General features: G+C 41.1%; 1 protein-coding gene across 1 annotated transcript in view; it reads right to left on the bottom strand.

The window, feature by feature from the left end:
* The window catches only part of LOC145987229 (uncharacterized), a 51,099-nt gene extending 39,867 nt beyond the window's left edge, over positions 1–11,232 (bottom strand). Inside the window, exon 1 of the mRNA XM_083121747.1 lies at positions 10,710–11,232. Within this exon, the coding sequence (XP_082977873.1) occupies positions 10,710–11,145 (436 nt within the window). The 5' untranslated portion in view covers positions 11,146–11,232. The remainder of the gene's footprint in view (positions 1–10,709) is intronic.
* Between the last annotated feature and the right edge of the window lie 465 nt (positions 11,233–11,697).

Genomic DNA, 11,697 nt, shown 5'->3' on the forward strand with positions numbered 1-11,697 from the left:
AGCACGTCGAACCCTCAGCCAGGGTTGTTAAAGGTCCAGGAACTCATAAATTGGAATGGGTTCTATTAGGTTTGGCAAAAGGAACCAGAACCTTTTTCCTCACAAAACTTAAAAATACGGTCCAAAAGTTCGGTACTGTTTCTTTTCGGTACTGTTTCTTTTCGGTTCCGAAATTGGACCGTTCTTCCATGGGATTCTGAAAAAACGTTTTGGTCCATGATAATTCCGGTTTTATACGGGCTCCGAATTCTCTTCTTTATCTGTTGCGATGTATAATTTCATTCCAAATAGGTCCGCGAGTAGAGATTGCATTGCAATGGCACACTCCTGGTTGTAGAAAGATGTAGTTCAGGAAAGCAAAGGCAACGCCGTTGTCTTTTAATGGGCCACATTCATTCGTTAAGTGTAAATGAGAAAGTCTAATCAAGAATGAAATGTGGAAAATGGGTGCTATTCTCCACAAAGCAAATATCTGAGAGAACACATAAACTGTTATAATGAAATCACACAAGCAAGATTACTAGCTACCCCGATGGCGGAATGGTAGCGTCGTAGCCTTCTAATCAAGGGATCCCGCAGAGACGCAACCACGAATTTTTGTCTTGAGGGGAGGGCAAGTACCAGGATAAACGTACCAATAATAATAATAATGCTGATGATAATAGTAATAATGTTATTATAATAACATTATTATTATTATTGATTTGCTGTATTTGACTTCGCTTATTGCGCCACTTTTGGATAATTTGCGAAGATGAGGATGAGTGATGATATGATGAAATTGATGAATGGACACTCACGAACATCAATGCCCAAGCCTGGATTCGAACCCGGAACCAACATTATTATTATTATTATTATTATTATTATTATTATTATTATTATTATTAGTTGTAGCAGTAGTAGTATCAAAGACGTTATTACCCTCGTAAATTGTGCAAAAGGGGATAGAAGTTGGTGCTAAAGCATTTGTGTTCGAACAAACGATTTGAATTATTTTTCAACACGTTCAATTTCACATTAATAATGTAAAACAAGCACACATACTATTTTTGGAAGACAGAAAATGCTTGATAAATGCATTCCGAATAGAATTATTTTTCACATTAACATGTATAACTTTCATGCACGATATATGTTTCACATTATGCAACATGGTGCAACGTGGGCACTAAACTGGGTACATATTCAAAGTTTCTTTAATACATGTATACAACATACATTATTTTAATACATTACACAACCAATTCATCCATCTCACAATAAACCCCAACAACAAAAATTACATAAATTGTCTCTCAAACGTGCACGCTCGCTTTCCTCAAAACAACTGTTCATGCATTTAAAATAAAATCAATTAAGAAAAGTCTTATTTCTCTGTCTGGTAATTTACAATGCATTACAGAAAGCGAGGAAGAAAATTTTTTGATTCAATTTTTTTGCAAGCTGAAGTCAATATTGATTTAATAGGGCGCAAATAATTTCACGGGACGCCAATGCATTCTCTCTTTTACAACTTTTGTGCCTCCCCGATGGTGTAGTGGTTACCGTCGCCTTGTGATCAAGGGGTCCTGGGTTCGATACCCGGTGAAGGCACATGACACAGTGATTCGGATACAACTTTAAACTGTAGGTTCAGTCCCGATTAACCTTTCTGTCCGTAAAGCGAATTTAAAACCACATAAATAAATAATAAAACTTATTTTCATTTAGATCGTTTGGCGCCCAGGGCTGATTCCCGCCGCCCCCTAACTACGGTTCTGAACTTGATAAGATTAAGAAAAGCTGGTATTGCGAGCGAAGCGAGCAAGAAAATGTTATGAAAGTATTTATATTTGCATACAATTTTAAGTTGTTGGTGGTAATTGCCCCTTGCAGGCAAACTTAGAGCCGTCAATGTTTGCCCCCCCCCCCCTAGAACTCATTTCCGTTCAAGGTTGCCCCTGTGGTTGCGCCACTGGGATCCCGGGTTCGATACCCGGTGTAGGCACTTTGTACAGTGGTTCGGATTCCACTTTAGGTCTAGGTCCAGTCCGATTAGCCTTACTGTGCATAAAGTGGACTTAAAACACCAGCTCAATCAAAACAAGCAAGACCAATAGTTGAAGTGTAAACGTACCGCTAGTTTCGGTTTCATTTACATGGACATTATCATTTACAGCATTTTTACGCAACCGATGATACGAGGGTGGATTGAAAAGTTCGTGGCCTGACCTAGAAAATGAGAAGATATTTGGTTAAGTTATGTTTTATTTTCCCACGTAATCCCCCTCGAGGGAGATACATTTACGCCACCTCTCCGGTAACGCTGCTATACCACTTTTAAAAAATGATTCCTCAAGGTCTGCAAAATACCCCAGTACAGCACTTTTCAACTCTTCATCCGAAGAAAATCGCTGACCCCCCAAAAACTTTTTCAGGTTAAAAACAGGTGAAAGTCCGAGGGGGCCAGATCAGGCGAATAGGATGGGTGCGGCAACAGTTCGAACACACAGGAATGAATTTCTGCCATGGATGCAAGGGACGTGTGAACGCGCGCATTATCCTGGTGAAACAACACCTTTCTTCGCAGCATTCCTGGCCTCTTAATTTTAATTTCCTCGCGTAAACGTCGCAGCAGGGTGCAGTAGTATTCAGAATTGATAGTCTTTCCTTTTTCCAAGAAATCGATTAAGATAACGCCCCTAGCATCCCAGAATATTGATGCCATAACCTTGTTTGCCGACAAAACCTGTTTGGCATTCTTTGGGGTAGGAGATCCTTGTCGTTTCCATTTCTTTGATTGTTGTTTTGATTCCGGTGTATGATGGTGCACCCATGTCTCGTCCATAGTCACAAATCTGCCAATAAACTCCTCCGCATCACTTTCAAACAGTTCCAAACAATCACGGGAAAGGGTGAGTCGAGTGCGTTTGTGTTCAACTGAAAGTAACTTGGGTACCCATCTCGCAGACACCTTAGAAAACCCTATATCGTTCAAGATAATGTTTTGTGTTCGCTCATAGGAAATACCCACAGTCTCAGCTATCTCACGGATTTTGATTCTGCGGTCACTCTAAATCAGGTCACAAATTTTATTGACATTTTCTGTTATGGTCGACGTTGCAGGCCTGCCACTGCGGGGGTCATCTTCAATGCTGTTTCTTCCACGCTTAAATTCAGCCACCCACTTTTTCACCATGGAAAACGAGGGCGCGGAGTCTCCAAGCGTCTCTACCATGTCCGTATGAATTTGCTGTGGTGTTAAGCCCTTAATATGCAGGTACTTAATGACAGCGCGTATCTCTATTTTCTCCATGTCACAAATTTCCGTCACTTCTGCCCACTAAAAGTCCTCACATGAAACAATAGAGCAATGAAATGAAATGAAATTTTACACAGTGACTACCAAAGGATATAGCTATGCAACTAATGTATGAAACTTAAAATTAAAAGCTTCCTTCCTACTCAGGCCACGAACTTTTCAATCCGCCCTCGTAACTCCAAATTCACGGAGTTATCACTTTCTTCATTGTATTGAACAGATTCACTTTCAAACTGACAGAAAAGGCACGAAAACCGTAGGTCGAACACAAAACAAACTCTAATCCGTTTAGTTGACCTGAAGTAGTCTTGTCACCACGACGTAAGAAGCATTTCGATTTCTCCGTGTTGGTTCTTACTCTAAATGCATGTTCATTCGCATGAAATCTCAAGGTCATCGATGAGAAATGGGCAGCTAATGAAGCAGTGCTGTTTCATCTGCACCTCGGTTGTAACTGGGGCTCTCGGGAATGATTTGAACGTAAAGCAATTCACCTGCATTGTAAAGCTTGGGCCCGAGAAAAATGTAAACATGCCGTTGCAGTTCTTTCCCCAAAGAGGCAGGCTGGTTTAATAACAACACAGGATAATAATAACAACAACAATTTCATTGAGGCTATCTTCACTGAAAATTGACTTACTGAATGAAACAGCAACATTAGCATGTCAATTTCCTTTTTCTGACTTACCTTTATGATTACGGACATTAATTAATTCTCAAACTATTTTCATCTTCGCACTTAATCGACTTGCACCTGTTCCAAATTACATACATAATACATTGTTTTTGAAAAAAAACTTATATTCATAAAGAACAATTTAAAACTTACTTTCATGGTAATAAAATCATCTTTCGGTAAATAAAGTGAACAGACTCGAGCATTCTTCGTAATTTCCTTGCCGCATTTCAGTTATGTCAATCAGTTCTGTTTTCCCTGATTTATTTACAAATTTAATTTTGTTGATTCCACAGGGTGGAAAACACATGTAAGCTTTTCACTTGCCCTGACCCACAAAACGATTTAGAGCAAAAAAATGAACAGTAGACGTTACTTTTTCACATGTTCCCCATGCTTTGAACGGCTTCAACACAGCTAAGCGCAGGGAAGTGTCCTACATGGAGTGGTTCCTGAAAATCTCACCAGATGGCATATAGGATAATTTTAATCGCGAATAGCGAGGCGAAATTTTACTGCCAGTGGTAAATCTTTACCTATTCACCCGTCCTTTGAAAAATGAAACATCTCTGCACGTGTTGCCAAATGTCGTACAACAGCTGTTGAAAGCAAGCCTTCGACGCACTTCAAAGCGCAAGCGTCTGCGAAATTACCATTTCTGTAAGTCATTGGTCTAACATCCACTCGGTTGGTTGATTTGGTGTTTTAAGTCCACTTTATGCACAGTAAGGCTAATCGGGACTGGACCTACAGTTTAAAGTGGGATCCGAACCACTTGTGCCTCCACCGGGTATCGAACCCGGAACCTTGATTACAAGGCGACGACGCTATTACTGCGCCATCAGGGAGCCCCTAACATCCACTCGCCTTTTCGATAATAGCCAAGGGCGCCCGCAGAAGGGGACCACAGGGGGCACTTGTCCCCCCGAGATATCTGATAATACTTCAATTAAAATTTTGAAATTGTAGCGTGAAAACATGGACGAGAGGTACCGTGAAAGACAGCAAAATAAGTGCCTATCCAAATTATCCTAGTGCTGGGATGCTTTATGGCAATTCTCTTAAGTGGGGAAACTCCACGTTTCCCCAACTTTAAGCACTGCTGCCCGGTGAGAAAAAATCCTGCGGTCGACCTTGATGATAGCCATCGCAAAAACAGGTCATGTTTTAGGACATATACTATGAGTTTGCGTCTCCTCACCAGCAGCTGGATTAGTCTTTCATGCTTATGATTAGATATTTTTTTTCATCAGGCCCGTTATGCTACTCAAAATATCGTGTGGACCCAAAATGTCCAAATCACGCTTTTTTACAAATGTGCAAACCACGCTTGCTTGAGCAAGCAAGCAAGTACAGCATTCGCCAACGGCCTGGATCGGAATTATTATTATTATTATTATTATTATTATTATTATTATTATTATTATTATTATTATTATTATTATTACAATATTGTCTCTTTTCAGTGTTATGGTACCAATTTCCGCAGAGAATCAAATTAGATCCGATTTCAACGGAACCTTTTTTAATCCCTTTTAAAGTGGTACTTGAAATTTCTGTCCCGGGACCTAATTGATATATTTTCAAGTGAAATCGGTTGTTAGTCCAAAAACCCATTTACGTTTGCATATTCTGTCCTGCAACGGAAGAAAATTAATTTGCAGTTCCTTGAACTTGAATAATCTTTAATAAAAATATAAAAACAATACCTTTCCCATGAAATACTTCTTTAATCCTCCAGTGATTACGAAGTAGAGACATACATGCTAAAGAAATCAATCAACATTACAGGCAACCTATGACAGAGACTAGGAATTGTAATCAAGGGACACCTAGTTCGATTTAAGGTGGAGACACCATGCAACTAGCATATCATAGCATGAAGTGTACTAATGGAACAAAGACGCACTAGGGATGCCGATTACACTTACCCCACCCCATCCCCAAATCGAGCCTTGTAAACGAAAATCAAAAATTTTCTCCAGTCCGACACCGGTTAAGTTTAATATGTGTTATCAGGTTTTGGAATATAAACAATGTATAGCCACATTTATTATCAATGTGTTGTTTTATAAATTAACAATAAGTGGCTTCTAACTCTCCCAGGCATCGGATAATGACAACCCGTAGTAGCAGTTTTTCATTCTTTTGAATCGGACTTAAAACTTTTTGAAGGTTGTACAAAACTATACAAAACTCATTGATCTTCTGGCACAGGAAATTTTCGAATTGAAAATGGTGCTATACTACAGGTTGACAGACGTCAAATTTCCATCATAGATTGAACCACGCTCTCTGGCTGGCAGAGAACAGAATACGTGATGTCTTCAACGCTCCTGTCGGTGATCGAAACGAAAGGTTTCACGTGGTAGATGGCTAGGTCTTCCAGCAAGGGAGGGGAGAGAGATATAGAGAGAGGGATTTAACAAGGCAGAGAAAAACACGGAGCCAATGACTGGAGAGGAAGATATATATAGAATAGATAGGGGAGAGAGAGAGAGGAGAGAGAAGAGATGGGAGGAAGAAATAACAGAAATAATATTTCTTCCTGTGTTAAGTTTGAGGTTTGAAGTCCACTTAATGCACAAATTGCCTAATCGGGACTGGATCTACAATTTTAAAGTGCGATTAAATAGGGCTACCATACGTCCTGGTTTTCCTGGACATGTCCTCTTTTCGGACCCTGAAATTTGCGTCCGGGCGGGTTTTTACTTTCTGTTAAAATGTCCGGGTTTTTACTTTTATCCAGTCAGAGATCACGAAGTTACAACTTTTCGAATCATTAAACGTCTGATGTTGGCAGTACTGGACGATGTGCTAAACATTAGTCGTTTGTTGTTACAGTTTCGAGTTCCGGTCGATGTGATTTCCGCGTCATTCGTTTGTTCGTGTTTCGAAGTGGAAGTTAGAGTTTGCGACCACGGTGTAAGCTACTAATATGCCTAAAAGAAAGTGCAAGTTTACTAATGAGTTACAAGAAAAGTGTGATTTATGTAATGTTTTCATGTTTGTGAATAAATTGATGGTGTGTGTGACTTTCGAAGAAAATGTCCTCTTTTTAGCATTTCAAAATATGGTAGCCCTAGATTAAAACCACTTTGTACCTCCACCGAGTTTTGGGGGTACTGTACCGCTCCTAAAAATTTGAAGGGTACATTGTACCCCTGTATCGCCCTGTCACTGTATGTATACATATTAATTGCAATATTAGCTCCATTAGACGATTCTTCTTTAAATAAATTTCCACAAATAACGCAACGCGTACACCACTCTTTCTAATCCTAACAACCAAGTCACAGACTACAAACTTACTTCTTCAAATATTTAGCCATCTTCTTCTATCCAACGGCAGAGATAATAGTAGCAAATTGTCGTTCACTAATGGAATTCTGTTGATGCGAAGCAGATATTGTCCTATGTTTATTGACGTTTTTTATTTGAATTTATGATCATCACAATGTTGAAAACAGACTGAATGAAAATTGTGTAGGACAATTTGCCTACTATTTCTTCTTACACGGTTCTGTGTACTATAGGGGAAGTGGGGGGAATATGACCACCTTAAGACAAAATTTAAAATATTTCAGAGATGTATTGAAATACAGAAAAAATACATATTGCAAAATTTAGAACAGTCTTTCCGCAATACATAGTAGTACACATGAGCGGAATTCTCTTCATGCAAATGAGAAACAATAAAAAAACAAAACGACTACAAAACCCATTTTACCCCGAACAGTGGGGGTAATATGAGCACACCGTTGGGGAATATGAGCATGATGAGTTTGAAAGTAAATATTACAAAATATACACTAAAGGCAAGTCACGATATAACACTGAATGATTCTTCAATACGGTAGATATCATAAAAATAACTTGCATGTCTCAAATAGCCCTTTACCCATGACAAGCAGGGCAGATAAAATGTACTTCTTCCTCCTCTATGCCAACGCAATTATTATGATACCACACGGAACAGTGTTCACAACGTATCCACTCTTCACCTTGATTGTCTTCATGATACCAACCCTTGCATATAGGGCACTCGCTATCTTCGCCGCTAGATGCAACTGTAGATGGAACAGTACTCGAACTTTCCATGGATCGTGCAGTCACATGAGTGAGACGCTTCTTTTTGACTGCAGAAATAGTTTCTGATGAGGTAAGCTCCCTTGCTTCTCTTGGTTGCCTTCTCCGGGTCACAGGTGGCTTGTAAAGAACAGGAATTGGTGACAATGTGCGCACAAGTTTCCGAGGTGAATATCTTGTGGGTGCAAGCGTGTTTGCACACTTTGATCTTACTGCATGTGAAGATGAAGGAGAAGCAGCGTCATTGAGCGATCCACGAACTGTAGACTCACACCTCTGAGATCCTGAGCAGGATGGACTGTTGACAGACTGTTCCACGACCACTTGAGAGCTTCCGCTTTGAATTGGTTGGGCCGGTGTAGTTCTATCCTCTTGGTTGGACGAGGCTGTTTCGTCTTGCAATAAGGATCTTTCATCATGTGCTGTGTTTTTAAGAAACGCATAATTTGGAATAGCATTACGGTTGAGTGGATAAATACCAGTACTCTTGAATCCACTGACAGCAAGTGCTGCGTTGGAACATTCGTTCCACACATCAGAAAGGATATTGCAGAATTCCAGTTTTGTAATGGAACGACCTCCATGTCGTCGTACAAATTGAGACATGCACCTGTAATACGTTTCTTTTAAAGGTTTGAAGAACGTACGATCTGTTGGCTGCATGAAGTGAGTAGTATGTGGAGGCAAGCACAGCAGAGTTAGACCGTTTTCCTTTGCAAAGGTTAGCATTTCCAAATTTGTACAGTGAGAATCATGTCCATCGACAATCAAGATACCAGGTTTGCTAACAGATACGGAAAAAAAATCCACAAAATGGCGTATAAATGTAAAGAAAATCTCACTATTGACATATCCAGAATCAGACATGTACACGCGTGAACCTGGGGGAAGACTGTCTACAAATTCTACTCTCGGCCTTTTACCCCGAAAAATAACAGACGGGGGTAGGTAGTTCCCTGCAGCGGTGAAACATCCAATGACAGTAACAGTTTCTCCCTTTTCCTTAGGTGATATACCTTGTACAGTCTTCGTTCCTCGTGATGCTACCACCATCCTTGATCTGGAATTCATCTGGAATCCAGTTTCATCAGCATTTGCAACTCTGTTGGGTTTGTCATGCAACTGCAATGCAGTTAGCTTGGCTTCGAATATGTCATAGAATTTTTGAACACACTCTCTATTTAAACCAGTCGCACGATTGAGGGATAAAGTTTCTTCTTTCCGAATTGAAAGATCCGGGTGCCTGCGTAAGAATCCCCACAGCCAGTCCCAGCCAGCAATCCTCCGCGTCTTGTTAAATCTATGTTCCACATTGAGATTCTCCATACATTGGAATGCTAGCTGGCGCACTTGATGTCTGGTGAGTGCAAATCCACATTCTGAGAGTTCCTTCACGTGCTGTGCCAAAGCAGACTCTGCTTCCTCTCCTAGTTCCGGTTTCCTCCCCAATGACGGTTTAGAAAGAATATTCAACGTACCTGCTGCAAGGTATCTTCTGAGAGTTTCCCGTGGCACAGAGTACCTACGTGCAGCTTCCTTTACACTGCAGTCTCCATTCCGGACAGCCGCTATCGCTCTCTCCATGTGCTCTGCTTGCCAGGTTTGCCTATTGGACGTCCGTCTGTACGTTCGTGGCATCTGGAATGCAAGAATGAAACAGTGACTAACATACAAAACCAAGGGACACGATACGTGGACGTATGTAACGCAACTCTTTGCAAAGTCAAGCAAATATCTATCCCAGGAGGTCACTAGGATGAAGAATCAGAAAAGAAGGACTACAATTATCTATGTACGTAGGCTTGATACGAACGTGCCCACCACGAGCGAGATGGCATTTCGATACACTTTCCTTAGCAGTCCACAGTTTTTTAAAGTTTTCAATTCAAACGATTTACGCAGAATCTATACTATAAGCAGCAACATATCATAGGATGCAGTTTTTCTTTACAGCGTAATGAGATTTCTGAGGTTTGGAAATATATTCCATGTCTCTGAATTATTTGTTTATGAAATACCCATCTTCCCCTTATAAGAATTCCTATGCCCATTTTACCCCGACTTGCTGTGCTCATATTTCCACAACTTGCAACATTTTACGTAAGTTTGTACTACTGCATTCACAACGCGGGACACCGCGTGATGCCATTTGCATTGCATGCTCCTTTGTTGTAGTTTCGTTGTTGCTATGTCAGTTTCCCGCTATTTTACGTTATGCTCTGCTCAGATCTTAACTCCAACTACTCTAAAATAACATCACGTGCATTTTTTACTATAATTTGGAACAGCACTTACCTTTAAACAGGCACACAATCTTCCTTGTCTTCAGCTGCGACGTGACAACCAACACAGACGACAACTTGGTCTCCACTGATGTTGCCAACCTGCAGTAGATTTGTTTTCACCACACACAGCGGGTGCTGTGACGTAAAAACCTTACGTGTACCCATATTCCCCACGTGCCCATTTTCCCCCCACTTCCCCTATGCACCAGAATTAACACAGACATGCCTACTCTAGAGACTTAAAAAAATATACTTGGAATCGACAATCTACAAGTAGAAGGAAGGATCTACGGTAGATTTCTTTTAAAAATCATAAATTTAGTTATTAATAATACAAAATAGGAGTTATACTCACATCTCTTCTTATTGTTGAACGGTAATTGTGTGGATGGTGTGGAAGGCGTGATATTCCTCGGCATGTGAGAAGTTGGAGCTATTGTTGACACCGGTATGAGCTCCTTCCCTGGTCTTTTCCTGATCACTTTCTCAATTGTGATCTTATGCGTCTTGTTCTTCGAGCTGAGGGTCTGCCACGGTGGGTTGGGAGCCTCGAAACGAGACGGGAAACGATTTATGTAAATTCTGGGTCCGCGCGTCGCCACCACCCATGCTCCCTTGGTATTGTCCTCGTGGGGGAGTTCGTTCCTGAGGTAGTGGTTCCGATCCCGCTCGTCTTCGCTGGTTTCCGACTTGTACCACTGTATTTCTATCCCCGGAACACGTTTCCAGTAGCACATTATAAACAGACACAAGAGCAGCGACCTGCGCCACACGAAAACGATCGTGCTCATCGTTTCTTCCCATCACATGGCGAACGCTCGGCTAAGATTCCACGATGGCGGAGCGACACTTCATCCTGCAACACGTGCCACCGTTCTGCAGCCTAGTCCCGTCAATGTTTCACTGAAGTGGCGGCTTTTTCCCTCCTAACCCATCTCGCCCAGATGTCACGGTCCGTGGACTTCGCGCTCTCGTAACCCGAAGTCCTTATGCAACCAGGCACCGAGACGATTTCCGCCCCTTGCAAAGGTCAAGTCGATCTCGAGCAACGGACACTAGATGTCGCGTGTCTTCATGGTCATCATTCACTCCTTAAACACGCTGCCCTTAGCTACTTTAACACATCACGGATTTGCGACAAAATGAAAGGAAAAAGTTGTCTTTCTGCCGCAGAGTTTTCATGCAACAATAATTTCGACAGACGCTTCGTTGCAAGTAACTCGTGCACTGATACCCACTCCAGAAATTGCAATAGTAAAAAAAAATGGCGTATTGCATTACAGTTGTAGGTCATGTGATTGTTTTGCAACCCTGAACTAACATGCAAATCTTCTTCAGGTAGT

Source organism: Lepisma saccharinum, chromosome 4 (assembly GCF_977018435.1).
Source record: "Lepisma saccharinum chromosome 4, izLepSacc3.1, whole genome shotgun sequence".
NCBI lineage: Eukaryota > Metazoa > Arthropoda > Insecta > Zygentoma > Lepismatidae > Lepisma > Lepisma saccharinum.